The sequence below is a fragment of the Ursus americanus genome, chromosome 15 (genome assembly GCF_024610735.1).
Source record: "Ursus americanus isolate L20-20 chromosome 15, mUrsAme1.1.p, whole genome shotgun sequence".
In the NCBI taxonomy this organism is placed as follows: domain Eukaryota; kingdom Metazoa; phylum Chordata; class Mammalia; order Carnivora; family Ursidae; genus Ursus; species Ursus americanus.
In genome coordinates this window covers 27915110-27940226 of record NC_142141.1, presented here as the reverse complement: position 1 = coordinate 27940226, position 25117 = coordinate 27915110, and the positions used below count along the sequence as shown (strand labels likewise).

General features: G+C 36.3%; 1 protein-coding gene across 1 annotated transcript in view; it reads left to right on the top strand.

Moving 5' to 3' along the window:
• The window catches only part of ITGA1 (integrin subunit alpha 1), a 165929-nt gene that overhangs the window by 33025 nt on the left and 107787 nt on the right, over window positions 1–25117 (top strand). Inside the window, exon 2 of the mRNA XM_045815312.2 lies at window positions 22011–22131. Within this exon, the coding sequence (XP_045671268.2) occupies window positions 22011–22131 (121 nt within the window). The remainder of the gene's footprint in view (window positions 1–22010; window positions 22132–25117) is intronic.

Genomic DNA, 25117 nt, shown 5'->3' with positions numbered 1-25117 from the left:
AGGAGCCTACATTCAAAAACCTGTTATTTAGGCTGCTCTTTCCCTCCCCCATTCTGAGTGAAGATGGCCCTATTAGAACTCTTAAAAGAAGAATAAAGTTATTCTGTTCAAGTACATACATGTTGCTGTAATCAAATTAGCTCGTACATAGTTGGTAAATAGGGCAATGGTGTCACTATAACACATGTCACTATAATGCAAGTACCAGCACCTGAATGTTTATGCCACCAAGTACCAGCACCTGAATGCAAAGTACACTAAGAGTTGGACACAGCAAGTATGGACTAATACAGTCTGTGTGCAATGTCCATTCTCCTTCCAGTCTTCTTCTTGGCTTATTTTTGCCATATGTGTGATTTCTTGGAATGGCTTATTAATGGTCGAGCCCACACTTAGTTCATTTTCCCCTTGTCCCCATAACTCTACAACCTCAACATTTTCTTACTCCTCTCCATTGAAGGCCTTGTATTTAGCATAGCATTTATTTGTGAGGAATTTAACATGGCTTTAAATAATCATGCTAGTATTTATATTGGGGTAGTTAATAGTTTTGTTTGTATTTTGGCTAAAAAGTTGTGTAGGTTTTGAGTAGGCTTCTCCACATCTGTTTTTACTACAATCTGTATTATTTTGACATGAGACTGTAGGAAACATTAGGTTGCTTTTAGGAATGGTTATATCACATTATAATAGACATGCCTGCATTCTTACAACTTTGGTTGCATACATTTTGTGGAATAGAAGAATGTCAGTAACAAAATTTGCTCTGGGCCTAGTTGCAAAGTTTCCTTATTGAGGCAGTTTTCTGGTCTTTTATTCTTTATATTTTAGAGTGCTTTGGAGTTCCCAAATGGTGTTCACATACAGAATCTCATTTCAATCCCAGAACAATACCACAGGATCATTATTAGCATTTCTACTTGACAGACTTGGAAATTGAGGCTCAGAGAGAGAGAGAAATGTTTTGCCTAAGGTAGACTGGTCACAAGATTCTGGCTCTAATTAGTTATTCTATTCAAATAAACATATTTTGAGTACCTATTTTATTCAAGACACTGGAGATACAGAGATAAATAAGATGAAATCTAGCCCTCCTCCAGCCGCTTTCTCCCCTCTTCCTTCCATTGATGTAGCAACTCTTTTCAGCTTGGGCTGGGTGGGACCAGGCAATTTACTCCATTCCAGAGAGGCAACAGCCTTGATAGTTTCCTAGAATAGCTGGCAGCTCAGTACCCTGGCTGCTCTAGACAGGCTGAGGGATACTTCCTAGACAGGCTCCTGACCAAGGGGCCTTTTGCCAACTGGAAGTCTGTCACTTCACTGTGCTCCCTCCCCAGTCCCTCCCTTATTCTAGCCTCTAACTGCGACATTGTTTTACCCAGTGGAAACACAGCTGCAGACTGAAGAAGGCCTGTTTCCTCTAACCTTTCCGCCTTGTGTGAGCTGTAATTACATCCCAGGGATGCATAGTGAGGATGGCTTATCATTGCCTCATGTGCTCCATAGTGTGGGATACAGAGCTGAGAACTCAATGAAGAGCAAGAAATTTTCATCTCTGGGTGTCTTAGGAAGATACTTCAACTGCTTGGGCCTCAGTGTTCTCTCATCATTTAAGGATACTGCCTGATTAGGTGATCTAATAAGGCTTTTTTTCCACATGTGGCCTTCTGAGATTCCTCAAGGGCACACTTGGGTTTATTCAGTGTGTGCTCAAAGGAGGGCTCCAAGGAGCCAGATCCAAAGAGCTTAATGGCAGGGGAAGTCTCTCAGTGGTGCTTTCCTGAGATCCTTCTGATCTCAGATATGCCTTAGAGCTAAATACAGACTGAATGATCAAAATGAAAGCACCTGATTTGCATGTAGTATTTAAGCATTTTATGATATTATTTTTTATTGAGGTATATATAATTGGCATACATGATATTAGTTTCAGATGTACAACATAGTATTTTGATATTTTTATTTAAGCATTTTAAATGATCATAAATTTTTTAAAAAAATTTTTTTGAACTATTGTAGAAAGTACAAAGTTGTTTGAAATACACAGACATTGGGGGCATCTGGGTGGCTCAGTTGGTTAAGCGTCTGCCTTCAGCTCAGGTCATGATCCTAGGGTCCTGGGATCAAGCCCAGTTCCAGCTCCCTGCTCAGCGGGAAGTCTGCTTCTTCCTCTCCATCTGCCCCTACCCCTGCTTCTGCTCTCTCTTTCACTCACTCTCTCTCTCAAATAAATAAATAAAATCTTTAAAAAAAAAAAAGCAGTACCTTTAAAAAATTAGAAAAATAAAATACAGATATTAATAAGGAAGATAAATATTTTTGAGACTAGTTCGAATTATTTTTGATCAATAAAATATTAGAGAAGACAATTATTTTCAAAATTAATAGAAGACCTATATATAATATTCAAAATACTATCAATTTCATTGGTTGATTAAAAATATCTAATCACAAACTTTTAACTATATGCGTTTATAGTGAGTGACACTGAAGGCTATTTTATTCTCTCTGACACCCCAGTCTTTTCCTGCTGTAGGAAAACAGAGCTCACGTTATCTCCAGAGATCTCTTCTACTTGTAGTTTCGATCACATGATCCTGCTTAGGCAGAACCCACAACCGGTTAAATGTTTATTTACTTGGTCAATGTTTAGCCTGTGGTTGGGCATTTATATCCCAATGGGGACTGAGAAAGCAATACAGAGTGGTGAAACAAGGCAAAGGAAAAAAAATAATTGGAAGCCAGGAGAAATCATGAGAAAAGGAAGGGGAAAGGATGAATAATGCTTTTACCATTTCTTTTTCATTTCCCTTGAATGCTTAGAAAATAGAATACATTTTTGTATGCCTGTAGTAGCTTTACAAAGAAATTGAACATATCAGCACTTGCCAATTTATTTCACAAGTATACAAAATATCATTAACATGTTCTCTATTTATATTAGATGTTTGCAGAGTTATAGCTTGAAGAAAATGTACCCAACATTATGTGCTTTATTTGTTTTATATTTTCATACTCAATGGTCTGTGACCTAATTTCTTTCAGCCCTGACCATGCTTTGTTCTATGGGTTAAAAATATATATGTACATATATACACATACACACACACACAACTATAAATCACGTATCAAAATACATTTGAATATGTACCTGAAGCATCCAAATTTTAATATCTATCCTAATTTGTGTTTCCTTTTGTCTCCCATTTAAGATAAAATAGCTGGGAAAGTTGTTCTCTCTTAATGGGCTGATTAGTAACCAAGTAAAACATACTGTACTTTTACCTAATGCAATGGCAGGAAGCCCAATTTGCAGAATGTCCAATTACACAATCCTATATTAGCTACCAAAAAAAAAAAAAGCATTTATATTTTATTGTTTTAAATAGGAAAAATAAGGATGGAAGATTCTTTAAAAAGCAAACAGTAAAAAGTACACAGGAACTCTCTGTATTGTTATAATGGCATATGAATCTACAAGTACTTCAAAATAAAAAGTTTAATTTAAAAAGCATATTGTTGTATGTTTAGGGTGAGTAATTGAGATTCTTTATATTTTGTTTCTTGTGGTAAAGTATATATAAAATAAAATTTACCATTTAACCATTTTATTTTTTTAAGAATTTATTTGAGAGAGAGAGAACATGAGCTGGGAGGGAGGGACAGAGAGAGAGGGAGAGCAGACCCCCCCTCCCCACTGCAGAGCCCTATGCAGGCTCCATCCCAGGACTCCGAGATCATGACCTGAGCCAAAGCAGACACTTAATTAACTGAGCCACCCAGGCGCTCCTACTATTTAAGCATTTTAAAGTTATAATTTAGTGGCATTAGGTACATTTGCAATGTTGTGCAACTGTTACCACTATCTATCCAGTTGCAGAAATTTCTTACCACCCCAAACAGAAACCTCATATCCATGAAGCAATCACTCCCATTTCTCCCTCATCTGGGGCCCTGAAAACCACAAATCTGGTTGACTCATGTTGTAGTGTGTATCGGTACTTCATTCCTTTTTATAGCTGAATAATATTCTATTAAATGGATATATCACATTTTGCTTATCCATTCGTCAGTTGATAGACATTTGGATTGTTTCCACTTTTTGGCTATCATGAATAGTACTGCTATGAACAATCATGTACAAGTTTTTATGTGAACCTATTTTTGGGGTATTATACTTGGAGGTGGAATTGTTGGGTCGTATGGTAGCTCTGTGTTTAATTTTTCAAGGAGCCGCCAAACTGTTTTCCACAGCAGCTACATGATGTTACATTTCCATCAGCAATATGTGAGGATTCTAATTACTACAAATCCCTATTTTGTATTTTTTTTATTATAACCATTCTACTGGGTGTGAAGTGGTATCCCATTGTGGTTTTGATTTACTTTTCCCTGCTACTTAATGATGTTGAGCATCTTGTTATGTGTTTATTGTCCACTTGCTTAAGTTATTTAGAGAAATGTCTACTAAAGTCTTTTGCCCAGTTTTTAATTCGGTTGTTTGCCTCTTTGTTGTTGAGTTGCTTCTTATTTTTAAAGGAAATGGACCCCTAAGGGGCTTCAGTTGTGCTGAAAACGTTCCTTTTCTGGATTTGGGTGGCAATTACATGAGTGTGTTACTTTGTGCCCTTATGTTCATTTGTAAAAAATGAGGATACGTGCCCTTTTCTGAATGTATTTGTTTCCTAGCGCTGCTGTAACAAATTACCGCAAACATAGCAGCTTAAAGAAGCAGAAATTTTGGCTAGCATCAAAAAGACAAGAGATAATAAATCCTGGTGAGAAGTAGAGAAAAGAGAACCCTCATGCACTGTTGGTGGGAATGTAAATTGGTACAGGCAGTATGGAAAACAGTATGGAGGTTCCTTAAGAGATTAAACACAGAACTACCATATGATCCAGCAATTCTACATCTGGGAGTATAGCCAGAGAAAATGAAAACAACCATGTCAAAGAGATAGCTGCATCTCCATGCTCATAGCAGCATTATCTATAATAGCCAAGACGTGGAAACAACCTGTGTCCACTGATGGAGAAATGGGTAAAGATGCGACACACACACACACACACACACACACACACACACACACACACACACAGAGGAATATCATTCAGCTATAAAAAAGAAGAAAATTCTGCCATTTGTGACAACATGTGTGAACCCTGAGGGCATTATGCTAAGTGAAATAAGTCAGCCTGAGGAAGACAAATACTGTAGGCTCTCACTTACATGTGGGATATTAAAAAAACAAAACTAAACTAAATAAACAAAACCTAACTCATAGAAAAAGAGAGCAGATTTGTGGTTACTAGAGGTAGAGAGTAGGGAGAGAGAGGATTGGATGAAGATGATCAAAAGGTACAAATTACCACTCATAAGATAAATAAGTACTGGGGATGTAAGGTGCAACATGATATCTATAGCTAACACTGCTGTGTGGTATAGATGAAAGTTGTTAAGAGAGTAAATCAAATCCTATGAGTTCTCATCACAACAAAAACATTTTTTTCTCCTCTCTTTCTCTCTCTCTCCCTCATATATATATATATATATATATATATATATATATATATATATATATATATATATATAATTAATGTTAACTAAACTTGTTCTCATTTCATGACATATATAAGTCAAATCATTATGCTATGCAGCTTAAACTTATACAGTGCTGTATGTCAATCATATGTCAAGAAAACTGGAAAAGAAACAATAGTAAAAACAAAAACAAAAACCCAGAAATTTATTCTCTCTCAGGTCTGGAGGCTGGAAGTCCAAAATCAAGCTGTACTCCGTCCAAAGGATTTAGGGAAGAATCTTTCCTTGCCTTTTCTAGTTTCTGGTAGCTCCTAGAATTTCTTGGCATTTCATGGCTTCTAAACACATTTCTTTAGTTTCTACCTGTCTTCACTGTCTTCTCCTCTGTGTTTCTGATTCTAAGTATCCCAAATCTTCCTCTCCCTTCTTTTATGAGGATAGCAATCAGTGAATTTTAGGCCCACTCTAAATGCAAGATGATCTCATCTCAAGACCCTTAACTTAATTATATCTGCAGAGATCCTCCTTCCAGATAAGGTCACATTCACAGACACCAAGGTTATTTTTGAGGGGACAAAATTCATCCCCCTATACTGAACATATGTCATGCTTCATTTTTTTTTAAAAAAAGTCCTTAAGAAAAGAAATGGTAAATAAGTTTCTTAAATGTGGTAATCTGAATTTTTGTGACAGAAGATACACAGGTTAGGAAGAGAAAGAAAGTCGTACAAACCTGCCACCCTGTAAAGGAGAAATTCTTAATCAGTTTTTGAAAAAATGTCTTCAGTAATTATTATTCTGAAAAGAACTTTTCAAATAAGGCTTTCAAAAGACATTCATGTGTTTTTTTTTTCTTTTTTTGAGAGAAAGCTAATGAGGACAGTACCATATTCACATACAGAGAAAATACCTTTTAAGATACCAAAGGATTTGGGGGTTTTTTTGGTATTGTCAAATGCAGGACTCCATTAAAATGTCCAGAAAGCATATTTGTGTGTGTGTGTGTGTGTGTGTGTGTGTGTGTGTGTGTGTGTGTTTTCACACTGTTACACATAATACATTCTTGTTTGTTGTTGTTTTTGTTTGTTTTTGCTTTTGTCAATTGTGAATAATTAAATCATTGTTATTGTTGAGACTTGGGCCTTTGACCATTGTGATCCTCAGCTTTGGTCTGGTTTGCAATTGGCTGAGGATTCAGGTCATAAAGGCATATTACCCTGAAACTTAGCCCCAGCACCTTTGTATTTTAGTGTGACATGTAGCTTATGACCAACTTTGTTGGGGTCTCATTTCATGCATCAGTTAAATAAATATGTAAATGAAGTAATCCTTTCTTCTTAAGAATGACAGTTGACCCAATATATTAAAAGTTATTTGAGTTCCCAAATATGAAAAAAGCTGATAAGTTTTAGTAGTTCTGTGAAAAGCTGTTTTAGTATGAAAACATACAAATTTAAGAAATCGGACAATAGCCTTATTCAGAAGACTGAAAGCTTCTTAGAAGCCAATTTTCTGGACCCTAATGCTATTCTGCAATCTTTCTTTTTTTTTTTTTCTCGAATAGTGCAATCTGTTAAATAGATGACAAAGCTTTGATTCATCACCTTCTCAAATTGTCCCCACTGTATGTCTTCAAAGATAAATTTTGGAAGCTCTTATGTGCCCAACTATATGAACGTTTTGAGTAAATCCTAAGTATGCACCAGGGAGTATATCTTTAAAAAAAACAAAAACAATTTTTTTCTGTGCTTTCTTTGACGGGCATTTAAAAAAAATAATAACTGTCATTTTTAAGTTGATTGGAGTTCATCCAGAAAATCATTACGTGTTGGTTAAAAGTTAAAAATTAAATCCAATTTTTGAAATTTTTCACAAAGTTCTTTTTATACTTGTAAAGTAGTAAAACGCCAAGTATTTTATAAAGTGTCCACACAAATTATATTACTGATCTTTCATCATAGTATGGAATAGTAGTTGCACTCAAGACATGAAGGAAAAATATGCTTCAGGGTTTGGCTAGGAAATAACTGACATACAACAGAATCACTCACCCTCATAGTTTTTCACTATAGGCTCCAGGCAGGGTGTCAGTCTGTGGAGGGGCAAGCTGGTGCCCCATTCAGCTCTGCCCTCCTAATAAGATCAGCCTGACACAAAGCTGCAATTATTCTGTAGTGACATCACCACCATCCTGCCCTTTTGCCTGTATTTAAATGAATTATTCTTATGTTGCATAATGGAAGATTTTAACTTTAAATCTGACCAGGCAATGAAAGTCAGAGTGAGTTCTGTGTCATGTTTTCATCTGGCTTTATTTTTAACTTCTGGTGATGCCTCGAGCACAGACCTGAAGTCCTGAAACCATTTTCTAACGTGAAATGTAGAGTCTTCCCAGGGAAATTTTGCATATTTAATCACCTGCCTAATCAACTAAAAAGTTGTCACACTCTTTCATAGTACATAAAGGACTACCAAAATTAAGTCCCAAGATATCTATTCCCTATTCTCTTTTAGATAGTATAGACCTGGGGTGCCTGGGTGGCTCAGCTGGTTAATCGTCCAACTCTTGATTTCGGTTCAGGTTATGATCTCGGGGTCATGAGATTGAGCCCTGCATTGGGCTCTGCACTCAGCAGAGTCTACTTGTCCCTCTCTCTCTGCTCCTCCACCTCCCCCGAAATAAATAAATAAATAAATAAATAAGTAAATAAATAAATAAATAAAATCTTAGCACAGACCTTTTCAATGATTAAATAGGAAAGAAAGAAAAAACAAAACTAGGATTGTTAAGGTTTATAAAATTGCTATACAAATTACAGGAGTCACATTACAGCAGTCACTTATGGCCCCTGTGTGTTATTTTTTTTTTCTTTTTTAACCTCGTAAGGTTAATTATTTGATTATGCCTTATATCTCACAAGTAACTAAAGCTCTTTGAGGGCATGACTAGTGTTTATTTTGCCTTTTAATCATTCATACCGCTTTCACACAACCTTGCGCATGATAGGTGTTTATTAGTGTGTGCTGAATGAATATAACACAGGCAGAATGTTTCCACATGTAGACATTTATTTACATACTTGTAATCTACATACAGAGCAGGCCAGTCACTTTTTCTTTCTTACTCTCTCTTTTTAAATTTTTAATGGCTTTGGGGTTAAAGTAAGAAGAAAGCATTGAGTCAGGTCATGGTAGCCATCTGTTCTTCTTAGCTACCCTGCCTCATTCTTCTTTCCCATTCTTCCCCCAGCCACAGCAGAGCAATGAAGCTGAAGGAGGACCACTAACTGGACTAGATAATTTCTCACTTCCCGTCTGTATCTTAGAATTCTCTCTTTCCCTTATCTGGATTTCATTCTCACACTATTAAATACCTTCTTGGCAGGAATCAAGCCTGTGTCTGTTCCTGAGTGCCCTGTTCCATGATCTTCACCACGAGGAAGGGAGCCTACAAAAGGTGCCAACCTGATACCAGAGAGTTGAGTACTTGGATTGGCTGCCTTAGAGTTAATCAACTGTGGCCAGGAGTGAGAGACACCAGATGGTTCATTTTAAATCTGATGCTCATTCTTGGACCAGTCAGCTGTCTGGATGTCAGTGTCACTTAAAAACATGGCAGCACCCTCTGAAACCCTTGGTTGGAGTAAGATAGTTGCCATAGAAGGTAGTTACTGGCTTCTGATGAAATGGAAGGGCCAACTTAAATAATAGGTAAGCTGTCTCATACCTACCAACTATAATATTTTATGACTTATCACTGTAGCAGTTAAATATTAGGAAGTCATAATTAATTCTTTGCAGTTTCCCCTAAACTCAACAGTTTGATCAAGGATCAGTCGAACACATTTTTCTTGCAGTAAATACAATATATAACCACTTACTACCTACATTATGTTAGAATAGAGAATGAACACTATCACTAGAAACCTGGAAGCATATTTAAATACTGACAAATATTCTAGGTATTGAGAAGACCCTTTTTATTCTAACAGAAATATCTAAATAAATATGAATATAAATATAAATATATTTTCATTCCTGATCCCCCTGATACTATTGCTCAAAGAGATTAGTTTTGTTTTGTTGTTTTTCTCAAACTTTTTGTTTTGGTAAGCCATCAAAAACTTTAAAATTGGAGTGTTACCTTTATGTAGTATCACTAGGTGGAAAAGATGTCCTTTCAAAATCTTTGAAAAGGCAGTAAAATGGCCTTTCACAAGGATAAGCTACTATACAGAACCCTCAGGATCCCGACCATCCCTCATAAAAAAGTATATCCAGTTTAATGCCACTCAATTATCTTTACATTTTTATAAGACAAATTTTCTTTAACTCTAAGGTCTTAAAAATTCTCCATGTAACGTTCTGTAATATATCACAAGTGTCCTTCTGAGGAAACGTGGTACTCGATTTCATTGATGTCAATGGGGTATGGTCTTCGTTGTTGCTGTTGATTCAGTTGTGCTAATTTCTGCCCCTTTAAAGATCCAAATAATAATTTAAGATTAGAGAGTTGCGAGAATACATGGAATGATGAGAAACAATGAAGTCAGCAAGTTTTCTAAAGTTGTAATACTTAAGGAAAATTGTCAAATACACATACTCATTCATCTGCCATAATCCTGCTCTATCCTGTTTAACCTTGCTGATAAGTGTACAACTCCTTGGCATTTTTCCTTCCATCTTTATATGTTTATATTCTCAGAAGTAATGTTCAGTACACCTCTGGCATGCTGGACAGTTCTAAATTGAGTGATGACCTGTTTCTTTTATATCTTCCCTGAGTGCCTAGTGTTTGTGAAATAAAGATGGCCAGTGGAAAATCAGTAAGTGTTACTTGACTTACTTCCATATTTTTTAGTTAAACTTCTCCCAGAATAAGGAATTATGAGTTCCTGGAGCAGCACATGTGTCTCTTTCTTAATATAACTCTCAGTTCCATGATTTGGATTGTCTGCAGTTCTGTGAAGAGGCAGACACAGCCATATAAATAGCACAGTCCTAGAAACTAGACTGTGGACAAGTACTGGAAAAGAAATAGTGAAAATTCTAGCAGTCAGTTCCTTTTCAGACCAGTGTATTTGTTAAGCAAATTGGGAACTTTGGCTAATCATAGTATTAATCTCCTTTCTAAAATCTTGATTTTTTTTTTTTTTGGCCCCCAGCAATGTCCACCAGAGTGTGAGTGTAAGATGCAGCTGCCATAGCAAACCATCCTAGGTCAGATCTCCACCATGGCCTTGTTCACCTTGCCTGCCTCTGGAATATCATGTCTTCCCCTTATCCTAATCATGCCTCCTTATGTCTTCTTCTACTGACCCCCACCCCTTACTCTCAATGTCATTGATAGTGAAAGGATTGTAGAAAATAGAAAATGGGTAAAGGTAATTAAAATGATACATTCCTTGCAGCTCCTAGAAATAAGAATAGCATTTTGTTCTAATTCTGTGTTGAGATATGAAATTTTAAAAATTAATAAAATTAAAAAGAATTAGAAAAGATACATCATGTCAACACATCTTCAAACATAATGATAATTATACAGAAAACATTTAGAAGTTCTTTTTTCTCACAAAATACTTTAGACTAATAAGAAAATTAAAGGAATAACAATAAACATAAATGTGCCCAGTGCCCAGATTTGTAAAATCTAAACATTGTCCCATAATTGTTTATTTTTCATGAGAAATAAAACTCTATTAGGATTTTTTAGAAAGCCCAATAATGAGCAAATTTCTTCATCATTGAGGTTAGAACTGATTGGGAAATGACCAAGAATCAGAACGGAACATGGCTGATAAATGAAATTCCCACTATTAACCCTTAGACAAAGCTGACTTACCCTCCACCCCCAACTCAGAGTCTGACACTGGGGAAATAAAACAAAGCATTATTTTGTTTTTGTTTTTGTGTTATCTGTAAGCAGGCTCACTTCTAAGAGAAAACAAGTTAGAGAAGACTGGGCTACCCATGCAGCTTCTCTTTCCAAACTCACCAATCACTTAAGTGTGAAAGGAGACAGGCATAGATACAAGGAGGGTTACAGCTCACAGAGCTCCCTTCCATGAGGAATGGGAAGTAAGCATTTTCCTCTAAAAACATATAAAGTTAAAATCACATTTTTATTTCCTTTTGGATCCTATTCCCTTCCTTCTCTTGCCCCCAGTCCACAGGTAACCTCCACTTGAATTTCAGGATCCTTGTATATAACAAGTACTTGGTCACCAGAATTGTGATTCTAAATATCAGTATGCTTCCATTTAAGGAAAATATTGGCTGCCAGTTCTTGGGGATTTTGATTATAACATCTGTATTTACTTCAATTACCAGTTACTCTAGTAGACGAATGGAAAGAATGTAAAAGATGTTGCTGCTAGATAGGAATAGAGTTTGAATCCAAGGATGTTACTGCTCAGCTAATGTTCTAAGTCCTGAAAGATCATCATGGTCTTAGCAACAACAATTATAGCTAAGAAAACAACATTGGAGCTATCTCAAAACAGAAAAGAAAGCATCATTAAGTTATCTCTTTACTCTGAAAAGAAAACAAGCATTCTACTGACCCTTGCCTTCTGAAATATTTTAACATTCCAGGCTACTGAGATTTTTCTTCTTCTCTAATAAACAAACCCATGTCCTTTAAAATACTTTCTGATTTATTTTCCAATTTGTTTCAGACGAACCACAGGTTATATGCATTTGACTTCCATTATTTTGTCTTGATAAACTAACAAGTTTTAAATTGAGCAGAGGTACCAAAAGACTTTTGAATAAAGAGAATGTTTGGTAGTTAATGATAAAATGAAAACTAGCTATAATAATTAGCTAGGAATGGAGAGAAATATTATAAAGAATCATTTTAGTCTATGTGCTAATATATTATTAGGGACATCTAGAAAAATTAGCCTATTACATAGTATATGAGAATCAATAAGGTATCTCTTAATCTATGCAATTTGAATTGCCAATTAAAACTACTGGGTAACTCTAGGATGAGCAATTGTTTTCTTATAGACTTTGTTTTTGACTTGGGATATAGTGTTGGGGTTGCATTATTATTTTATTTTGTTACTTAGCTTCATGAAGCCCTTAATTTATTAATGTTAATGATTGACCACTTGTGTGTTAAACCAGAAAGTATTTAGATAACCTTATTCCATCAAAAGAGGAATGTTATAAATCTGTATACTTTGCCTCCTGCTTCTGAGCAATATGGAAAGTAAAAAATATGAGAGGTTAAAGCAAGTTAAAACTAATACCCCTTTATAGTCCATGGCAAAATAAAATATAGGTAGACTTCATTTTATGTGTTGATTGTGTTCTTAAAACCTTGAATGAAAATCAAAACATTTTTAAAAGTCCAGGCATACTCAGTCCTTGAAAAAAATATTATAATTGATTCAAAATGCCAATAATTACATTCCAGTCTAAATAATCACAACTTAATTTAACTGATTTTTTCACATGTTGGAATTTTTCCATTCATTTCTATTTTATGTTACACATAAGTGTGTTTTCACTTAATTTTAGCTCCTAACTACAAATTGTACAATTAAGGGAGAATGGCTTTTGGCTCTTTTTTTTTTTTTTTTTTTTTGGAAGATTTATTTATTTATTTTAGAGGGGGGAAGGGCAGAGGGAAAGGGAGAAAGAGTCTTAAGCAGACTCCTCACAGAGCCCCATGCAGGGCTCCATCTCAAGACCCTGAGATCATGACCTGAGCCAAAACCAAGAGTCAGATGCTTAACTGACTGCACCACCCATGTGCCCCACTTTTGACTCTTTTTATACCATTTGTACATTAGATAATTGGATAATCTTTTGCATGTTTTTGAGATGCTTTTGTTTCAATCTTAGAGTCACATCTTACCTAAAGGTACTATATGCATTGTGTCCATCAATGCCTGAGAAGAAAAACCTGAATAAAAAGTTCTACCTTTATTTACAGATTTTTTTTCAATGAACTCTATTACTTTACATATAATTTCTTCTCCATGATATATATGACCAAGTAACACATTGCCTGTCCTGTTATTTTTGCTAATGTGCACAAGAGGTAGTTTCATGGATCAAGAAAGCAAAGAGGTAGTATACACAGTGATATGAATTATTTTAAATTTCCTAATGTCTTTTGGAGTTATTAAACACACAAATGAAAAAGAAGTAGAATTCACTCTTCCCAGTGAAGCCATAGAAGTATCTGAAGTAGTAAATATGTCTCACACTCTGACATGTGTATGGACTTCAAAAGCCAATAGCCAAGCCATCCAGAAAAACTGTCCTATTGAATCTGTAGGAGAACCAATAATACAATCTGTTAGTGCGTGGAACCATTTATTTTACAGTGCATACTACCTCTTTTCTTTCCTGGCCCTCAAAAGTACCTGTTATGCATGCTAACAAAAATCGCCTAAAACTGACAATGTCTTACTGTCTCACTGAGAAGAAATTATATGTAAATTAATAAAATCTACTGAAAAGTTTTCATTAACAAAAGTACAACTTTCATTCATACTTTTACACATCCAAAGACTTTTTATCTCACATTTCTGTGTAAATACTTGAATAGGATGCAACCCTGCTCTGTTCTGAAGTGTAATACGCCTTTCCCCCATGCAGCGCTCCATGCTGTGTAGTCACAGAAATTAATGAGTTCAGCTCCCAGGATGCCAGGGCAGCTGGAGAACAGAGTTCTGTGCTCGCATTGCTTGAACAAACACATGAGTCGTGTTTCCCACAATGGGGTCTAGGGACCCCTGAGGTTCTGCAGCTTTTTTATCCTGTAAAACCCAGAGCCAGAAAATGATGGTGATAGGGTGGAGGCGTTGGGAGACTGAGACAGTTTAAGAATTTCAAGAGAAGGGACAGTCTGAGAAGAGCTGGCAGAGTAGGCAATTATTTGTGGTGGGAGGATATGGGAAAAGAGCAGATGTCTGTAGATACTACAAAGGAAAATAAACACTGTGGAAGAACAAACTTATGTAGAAAAATTTTAAAGGGGGATTTTTAACAAAGGATGTTTGGGAAACACTCCATTGGAGTTTAATATTCTGGGCAGCACTTACAAAAGGGTACAAGTTCTTACAGCCAGAATGACCTTTATATGAGAAATCTTCATTTCTCTGTTTATTCCATCCTGTTTCATTTAACAAACTTGTATTAAACACCTACTATGTGCCAAGAATTAGGCCTCCTTGCCTCCTTCCCACCAGCCATATACAGATACACACATAAACACACACTCACTTTGAAGTTCAAATACCATTTGTATTAACTGGAGGTTCACAGGACGTTAGCACTAAAGTCAAAACAATTCACTCACTACAGCAAGCTGAAGTTAAAAAAGCAACCTCGCAGGATGAAACTTGGAAAATGCTTGAACATCGAGGTGTTTATTTGGATTGGCTTTTCTGGGCTTGCTGATAGAGGTAGATATCATGCTGACATATTACATCATTTCTGATGAAAGAACTCTGAATGGTGGGATTGATTGAGCCAGACTTTCCTCTTACATAATTGTATAGGGAAGTTTCAATTGCTTGGAGACAGTGAGTTGGATATGGTATTTTTTCCAGAAAATATAGATTCCTGTATTTGAGACTATGATACCATTTCCAAACACTTGTGTTGATTCTACATCAAGGCTCAAGGCTCTAATGTTGTTTGTTTTATTCTATTTTTAGTTTCTGTTGTTTTCACCACTGGAGTTCTTTGTCTCATCCTTCTCAAGATGGCAATGCAGTAAAAATAATCACTTCAGGTTTCAAATCAGTTAGAATTATGTAGTACTATATTTTTGGATAGATCCAGTTACACTATTTATCAAACTTTATCTTTTTTAAAAGATTTTTCTTTATTTATTTTAGAGAGAAAGAAAGAGCACACACAAGCAGGGGGAGGGGCAGAGGGAGAGGGAGAGAGAGAGGGAGAGAAGCAGGCTCCCCACTAAGCGCAGAGCCTGATGTGGAGCTCAATCCCAGGGTTCTGAGACCATGACCTGAGCTGAAACAAAGAGTCAGATGCTCAACCAACTGAGCCACCCAAGCACCTCTCAATTTTTATCTTTTAAGGTAATCATGTACATCAAAACAGATCCAACTCACTTAGCCATGAAGAGTAATTGAACTAATTAAAATTTCAGATTTGTAGCACTGGTGTTATAGAGATGTTTCATTATACATTATAAGTGAGGAAAAGAGCTTTCAGTTTCCACCAACTCTTATCATTAAAATGTTTTTCTTCCAACCCCCTGAACTGTCTCAAAGTTGAATATATTTTATTTGAATTTAAAGAAAAGGAAAAGTAATTTGAAGTGATATAAAATACCTAATGTGTCACATCATTAGTTATAGTGAGCATATATAACTTGAGGAGTTTATATCCATTTCAGTAGGGGTAGATGAACTCTTTCCACCAAAAGGCTTCGGCACAGCAAGAGATATAAGAGGCGCCCAGGATGTACCAGGTTGGGGGGCTATGGGGACTCTTCAGTTCTGCATTACAGAGGTTGCACTGCCTATGTATTTTCTCTGATTCTTAGGTGGCTCAAGACTGTCACTAAATTAGTATGGCCTGAGTATAGGAGAAGAGTCACTTCACACTTATCCTTTCCTTGGAATAGACTTGTAATCTTTGAAGCAGGTTAAAAGAGTAGATTGTCATTGAAGTAAGAGAAGCCTTAACTTGCTATTGGCTGAGAACCTGGGTGGTATCATAAATATTCACCACCTCTTGAGGAACTGAGATGAGAATCCAAGAGATCTAACTGGAAGGACAGGAATCACCTGCACTCCTCTTCCTTGGCCAGTTCTTCCACCTGGAATGCCAGATGCCCTCATCTTAGATGTTCTTTACACATGTCATTGCAGCCAGGTTTAGAAACAGGAAATTTTCTATGGAAATGAGTCAATGAACCCACTGTCCTGCCCCACTAATATAACATATCTGTATCATTTTTCAAGACACAAATGGTCATCAGGATGGAAGTAGGGGATCCTCTTCTGAAAGAAAATTCAACTGCCAGATGGTAAACTGATTCTTGGATTCTACTCATGAACACACTTAACTCATTTATTGAGTATTCTTTATTGCTACATGCATAAGTTGTATTTGTCACAGGAACCAATACCTATAAAGCATTTGAAAAGCTCATTTTAAATATGATAAGCTGAGACTTATGGAAGTTAAATCACTTACTGTATTTTTTCCCAGCTAGGCTATAAGATCTTGAAAGTAGAAGCGTCATCTTTTTATGACTATATCTCCAGGACCTAGCATATATTCAACCCAAAGTAAAGCCTTGATGAATATTTGTGGAGTAGTTGAATAACTGCGAATAATTACACAAATAATGTAAGTGAAAGGGCTCTGTTTAAGCCTAGGTTCATATATCTTTGAAGATTACCATCTTCCTATACAACCAAGGAATTTGCTCTAAAAACCATTAACTATAGGGGCACCTGGGTGGCTTAGTCAGTTGGGCATCTGACTCTTGGTTTTAGGTCAGGTCATGATCTCAGGGTGGTAGGATTGAACCTCCCATTGAGCTCTGCATTGGGCTCCTCACTAAGTGCAGAGTCTACTTCAGATTCTTTCTCCTTCCCCTCTGACCCTCCCTGCTCATACACTCTCTCTCTCTCTCTCTCAAATAAATAAATAAAATCTTTAAAAATAAGTAAATAAAAATAAGTACCATTAACTATAATAAAACAGTTATTATTTCCTATCTTAATATTATGCCATTTAACTCTTCAAAAATAATAAATACAATATTAATTCCATGATTTCTGCTATGTCCAGATTGGATAAATTTGTAGGAAGTTGTTGAAAGAAAGCAATAGCATTTTAATATCAATCCCTAGCCACCATTTATTTGATACCCTTTTTACTTGGGCTTAGAATTTTAAATATTCAAAATTCCATGACTATTAAATGTTTCAATCAGGATATTACTAGATCAGAATTTCTGGACCACCCTGTGAAAGACAGACTTTCTTCATTAAAAAGCAAAAAATCAAACAGGCTGCAGTAACTTTTCTTGGCACTCAGAGGATGTGTGGAGGAGGAAGTTCTTCTTTGACCAGAAAGTCAGTGCCCTTGGGAGATGCCCAGATTTTTTCCCCTTCATTCAACTTTTCCTGCCAGTGCTACCCTCAACTACTCCAAAGCTACAAGATGATTAAGAGCTCTCATTGGACATTTGAGGGTTCTCTTGACCTGGGTTATTATTTTTATTTTTATTAATCTGACCACTTCAATGACACTGTTGTCACAGAAAGTCTATGATTTGACCTCAGAAGCCCAGTGTTGAATTTCTTCTCTGCCACTAACACAGCCTAACATTAGGCCAATCACTTAACCCTTCTAAGGTCCAGTTTCCTAAAGTACAAGAAGAGAATAATGGCTACTGTTCTGCCCAGCCGCCACAGTTTATTGTCTAGTTCAATACCCCTTTTATATGAAAATGTATGTAAGTGGAAAAATGGTTTTTTATGATTTATTTACTTACTTGAGAGAGAGAGAGAGAGTGAAAGAGAGCAGGGGGAGGGACAGAGGGAGAGGGAAGAGAGAGAAAATCTGGAAGCAGACTCCCAGCTGAGTGCAGAGCCCACTGGCCACAGTGGGGCTCGATTCCAGGACCCTGAAATCATGACCTGAGCCAAAATCAAGAGTTGGCTGCTTAACCGATTGAGCCACCCAGGTGCCCCATGGCAAAATATTTATATGCAGAAAATACCATAGTAATTATAGGTTACTTCTCCCTCTCTTCATCTGTTTTTCTCTTTGTCTCGTTTAGTTGTCTTACACATCAAATTCCATACTGGGACAAAGAAATTGTGCAAAATGATCTCTTTTTACAAGAGATACCTTTCAATACCAACAATCTCATCTCATCTCATCTTCCTCCTCAGTTTTTAGCCCTAAATATATAACACATATAATCATATTTGAAAGAGAGCAAGCCTTTCCATTTCTTTTCTACCTGAACATGAATGTTTTGGCTGAAATCTCTCATGATGCCTTATCTAGAGCTCTGCAGGCATGACTTCTCTCCTGACTCCAGTCATCCCCCTCATCCCCATTTTCTTAGCCATGGCCACTGTAGAAGGCCTCTTCCCCAATTTTGCTTCTCAGAAGTTGTAATTACATGGACTCATAGTAGTGTTGCCTTCTACTAGCCCTTTTCAGTTTTAGGGATAAGATGTAAAATCGAATTAATGTGACTGTTTGGGAATCCTGGGGAAATGTGGGCCGATTTCTCCACTATCCTGAGCCTCCTTCTCTTCATTTACACAGCAGTGATAATAACACTAATCATAGGGTTGTGGGCAAATTATATGAGAAGGAGCATGTGAAGAGTAATACATAGTAATTATGTTGTTATTATTAAGGGGGAAAATTCCTCTTTTGCTGGTACATGTGAAATCAGAACTTAATTTTGACATCTGATAATTGTCTATGTTTTATTTCCCATCATTTTCACCCTATATGGCCCCTTAAGCCACCTCAGCTTTGTTTTTGTTTTTTGACTTTGATGGAGAATAAGTGTGATTTTTGCTTTACCTCTGGTACATAAAGTTCCAAGACAACTTAGTATAACAAAATGAGCATCAAACTCAAAGTTATAAGAAGCTGCTTTCACTGTTTGTGCACTCCTTTAAGTCAAAAGAGCAAGATGTAAACTATTTTTTTTATGTCATCTCCTGTGCTTCAGGCTCCTTGGTGCCTTAGCAAACATGAAAGAGACTGATTTACAATCACTTTGGGCAAATTGCCTGTAGAATTCTGAGGACAGGAAATGAAAAAAAAAAAAGTGCAGCACACCCCCCCCCCCCCGGACATTCCACACAACATGTGGAATAAACAGGCCTAAAAAGGAAACCAAAAGCTCTTGGTCTTATATTGAGGAGTATCATGAATGGCCTTTGGGAGAACATATACTAAAGACAATAATGTGCTGGAAAAATACTTCAAGAGTGGTGAACTTGAACCTGATTAATGATAACTCCCTTCCCCTTTGGTCTAAAAGATCGTGAGTACTTTTAATTTAGGTAAATTATATTATCTGCATCAGCATTATGAAAGAGGGTTACCGTCTTACAGGCATACACCCCTCAAACCTTAACAGGAATTGGACTTCCTGGGGATCTTGTTGAGATGGAGATACTGATTCAGGAAATTGGAGTGGAATCTGAGATTCTGGATGCCTCACAAACTGAGTGATGCAAATGCTGCTGGTCTGAAGGCCAGTTGTTTTTCTGTCACCTTGTTCAACAAAATCATTGATGGAGAGTTCTGGTCCTTATCTATATAATAGTCATTTTCAACTTGGGCAATTTTGGTCCCAGGGGAATTTGTCAGTGTCTGGAGACATTTTTGATCTTCATAACTCAGGGAGTACTACTGGCATCATGTGGACAGGGACCACTGATGCTGCTATAACACACAGTACAGACTTTCATAACAAATGATGTTCTGACTCAAAATGTCAATAACACTAAAGTTGAGAAATTCTGTTGTAGACGTACTACTTTGTGTTTCTCTCATATCAAAAATAATCTGTTGCAAGTTTTCAAAAAAATAAACCTGTGAGGGAAGGGTAGGAGCATGTACTATTTAGTTTGGAGTAGAGTGAACAGTGTTTAAAACTGTCTTCAAATATGTGAAAGGCAATTATGCAGAAGATGGTAACCAGCTGTTCTCCATCACACTTGAAGTGGGAGCAGGAAATGTACATAAATGGACCTATGCTACCCATCTATTCTTTTTCTGCATCTTCCACGCGAGCCAGGCAAATCTCTCTCTGATTTTGCAACCATATTTGTCGCACTCTATGTCTTATTAGTTGTAGAGATCCTCCCAAATCCTTGGGACATATTTTCTTCTCACTGCCAAGTTAAATCTCTCCCTCCCTTTAAAAATCTAACTTGAAAATTTCCATCTCCATTAAGTCTTTCTTAACTAAAATGAAATAGTTGTCAGTTCACCTCTAACTTCAACTGTTAGACTTTCTCCTGCAATGTGTTTATTCTACAAATATGTTATTGCCCATCTGTGTACAAGAAGCTATGCTAGATTTTGAGAAGGGTTAAGAAAGATGAGTGAAAGAGTCCCTGCTTTTAAGAATTTTCCAAACTAAGGGGGAAAAATCACACTCCGATAATTACAATATAAATAAAATAGTATTTAATAATTATTTCTATGAGAGATATTCAAAAAATGAAAGAGGAGGATTTAGTAGTTAAAAGATTATTTCCAGTTGGAAAGATCAAGGAAGACTTTATAAATAGGTATGGATATACATAAATATCTTTTTTAAGAACAAAATTTTCTCTAAATTAGGTACAATCTTGTGCAAGAAAGAAATAGTAATGTTAAATATGAAGATTATGAATTAGAGCATAGAATGAATTCGAGTCTGGATTTAGACTATGTTTATGGAACAGTTTATAATGGATAAGGAAAGAGAATTTTTTAAGATGTGTGTAGCTGTTATCATGGTTTTAAAAAAAGAACAGTGAATTTAATTACGTCTGAACGTACCTTATGATGCTTGTAATTTTATAAGGGAGTGCTCTTTGGGAAGAATTCTTAGTTGTATCTAGGAGAGGAATGCTTTGTAAATTCACAAGTATACTTTAAAAACTAGTACCAAACTTGGAATTTGGCACCATCCATTTGACGGAATTTGGCACCATCCAGAACCCTTTTAGGAGAGATTCTCACTTGTAAAGCGTTTTCATTACCTGAACTTTAAGGAAATTGAAGAGAATTATCCATCATTGAATCTCAAGTGTGTGTCAAGCACTGAGTAAACTCTTTAAATGTCATTTGATTTAGATATATCATGGACGGCAACCTGTGAGGTTATCACCACCAACACTATAAGGAGGTTCTAGTGTATTAAGATAAGCTTTCTGTCCACTGCTTGATTGAGAGGGAAGCAGAGCAAATCTCAGGCCTGCCTAGAAAGCCATTTTTGGGTGGAGGCGATCAGCTTGCATTCCCTTTGGAAGCAGCAAGGAGAAAGCTTCCTCTCCTGAGTATTTAAATGGTGATTCTTGAATCCTTCATAGTCAAAACAGGAAAATGAAGTTGTTTACATTTTATTAGTGGCCATTATTCACTGTGGGGCTCACTACTGGAAAGCTATCTGTAACCACATTAGGCATATACAAGCGTGAGTTTCTGCCAGCTCTCTCTCTCATATTCTGAAGTCATTAGCTCTGGGAATGGTACAGCTACTAAATTTCTATAAGATTTTGTTTGAATATTAGTACTTGTATTCTTCAGTTATTTTCACTCAGTAATACAGTTAATACCATAGACCTTTCTTGCAGTTCTCATTTTTTGAGCATCATTACTCTTTTTAACAAGAACACAGTTTTTAATCATGCCTTCCATAATTCAAAACATGATGGACTCTTAGTTAACTCTGTGTAACTGGACTTTGTTTTCCCTCTTAAAGTTGTTCTAGGCTTCTGCGTGTCATTCAATGTTGACGTGAAAAATTCAATGACTTTCAGTGGCCCCGTGGAGGACATGTTTGGATATACTGTTCAGCAATATGAAAATGAAGAAGGAAAATGGTAAGCCGGTTGATTTTGTTGTTCTGTTGTTTAGTTTTTTTACAAGGTAATGGAAAATATTATTTGGTTACAGTTCGTGTTATGAATGAGACTTCAACAGAATGAATCATGCGTGTTAGAAAATGCAGTCTAATCATTTGGTAATGGAAACTGACACAGTGAAAAAAAAGGAAAATTCCTTGGCAGTACTAACGGAAGTGGTTAGTGATTTCTGTTAAAGCCTGTGTTGACCTCAAGAAAAGTCCTTGTCCAAAATAGTCATTGTTCTGTAATTGTTATTCTGGCAAATGTTCTTTAATTGTTCTAATTCTAGAGTAGCTGAAATTCAGCTAGAAGGATTGGAAGGCAGATGAGATGCGTCTTGGAAGGGTTAATATCACTTCCATAAGATATCATCGAGCTTATATTTTTGGTGATTTACTGACCTACTGAGTTTGGTTTGCTGCTTATAATGAACCTTGCTAAGCCCTTTAGTAATGATTCAGTTCACTTCAGGTATGATTTTTAAAGCATATTTAACTTGTTGAAAATTACACAAAATTAATATTAAAGCTCTTTTACTTTATATTTAACATAATTTTTGGTGCCTTTTTTATTGGAAAAAAAAAGAACAAGAATGTGTTAAATTTTGCTCAGTTTAATAACTTAAACTAAACTAAACTATTCTAGTAACTAAAAGAATAAACAAAAAGAGATCTATGCCTCCTCGGAAAACAGTAATCTATCACTCTACTGTATTTCAAAACTGAAAGAATATGGATTTTTGATGTTTCACTCTATCTTTTAGACTTCATTTGATCATAATCCCCCCAGAACGATCAATAGTAAGAATTTGAGTTTTCACATTTTCTGCATACAAATATTATCTCCTAGGTACAAACTAGAATTTGTGGAAGTGTTTCACTCTCTACTCTCCTTACAAAATCTGAGATGAGAAATCTAATAATAGAGTATAAGTTTTAGATTCTCTGTCCTTCCAATTTATACTCTCACCACCCCACCCCCACCCCATTTAAGGTTAAACAGGTAAAGTCATCACTCTAGACACCAGTTTTATTCTTTTAGGCATTATGCCTGCAATTCAGGGAGCTCTGCCTCTCAGAGATAACATGAGTGTGCCAAGCATAAGCTATAATAAACTGAAACTGAGTTGGGCACCTCGGTAGCTCAGTCAGTTAAGCATCCAACTATTAATTTTGGCTCAGGTCATGATCTCAAGAGAGATCAAGCCCCATGAAGAGCCCTGAGTTGGGCTCTGCAATGGGCCCGGAGCCTACTAGGGATTCTCTCTCCCTCTGCTCCTCCCCACCTCTCTCCCTATGCTCCTCCCCATATGTCCATCAACTGATGAATGGATAAAGAAGATGTGGGGGTATGTATATGTACACACAAACACACACACACACACTGGAATATTACTCAGCCATCAAAAGAATGAAATTTTGCCATTTGCAACAACGTGGATAGAGCTAGAGTGTATTATGCTAAGCAAAATAAGTCAGTCAAAGAAAGACAAATACCATGTGATTTCACTCATATGTGGAATTCAAGAAATAAAACAGATTAACATAAGTGATATTTCTAAAAAAGAGAGAGGGGGCAAACCATAAGAGCCCCTTAACTATAGCAAACAAACTGAAGGTTTCTGGAGGGGAGGTGGGCAGGGAATGGACTAAATGAGTGATGGCATTAAGGAGGGACTTGTGATGAGCATTGGGTGTTATATGTAGGTGATGAATCACTAAATTCTACTCCTGAAACTAATGTTATGCTATATGTTAACTAACTAAAATTTAAATAAAAACTTGAAATATTAAAAAAAAAGAATTGTGCTGATCAGTATAATATAGACATAAATTCAATGGGAGTTAAAGGAAGGAGGAATTGATTCTTGACTATTGAGCTGAGTCTTGAAAGATGATTTAATTTTTAATAAGAAAAGAAGCAATGCCACTCCAGTCTGGGAAGCCACATAAACAAGGGCATAGATTTGAGAAGTGAGTGTGTTGGTAAACAAACAGGAATGACACAGGGAAGGTAGGGGAGAAAGGGTAATGGCAGATCTTAGAAGCCAGACAAAGGAGCTTGGCCCTAAGTAGAGGGCATTGAGAACCACTGTAGGTGGTTTTTATGAACCTTAATTTAGGAAATTACATAAAGATTGGATTGGAGAAATAAGTTACTGGAAGCTGGGGAATCTATAGGTAAGCAAGAATAGCAATCTGGTGCTTAAGAAATGAGGTCCCAGGCTAGATTAAAGAGAACTGCAATGAAATAAAAGTGTATCCAAGATAAATTTAGATGAATCATTAAGGCTTGGTGGAAGTTTGGAAATGTCAAATGGAGATGTAGGAGGAGTCAAACATATTGCAGAATTTCTACACTGGATCATTGGAAAATAGGTAGCCATTCAGAGACAAATATACAGGAAATAAAAATAAGTTTCATCAGGAAGTTGGTAAGTATGGTTTCAAACAGCTTGAGTAATGTCTGGATAGTTGGAAACCTGAAATGGAATACAGATAAGAGGGAGAAGTTAATACATTAGAGGAAATGTTTAGAGGGCAAGGACTGATTTTGGTTCCCATTTGCAATCCTGTACATTGCCCAGAATTTAGCACTGTGCCTTAAACATAATATACATTCAATGATAATTTGTTGGCTGAACAAATGAATCAATTGACTATTATCAAAAACATAAAATATAAGCGTTAGCAAGAATGTGGAATATAGGAAAACGTTTGTGCACTGTTGGTGGGAATGAAAATTGGTGCAGCCACCATGGAAAATAGTATAGAGGTTCCTCAGAAAATTAAAAATAGAACCACCATATGATCCACCATCCCACATCTGGATAAATATTCAAAATAATTGGAATCAGGATATCTGCACTCCTGTGTTCATTGCAACATTATTAACAACAACCAAGATTTGAAAGCAATCTAAATGTCCATTGATAGATGAATAGATTTTTATTTTTATTTTT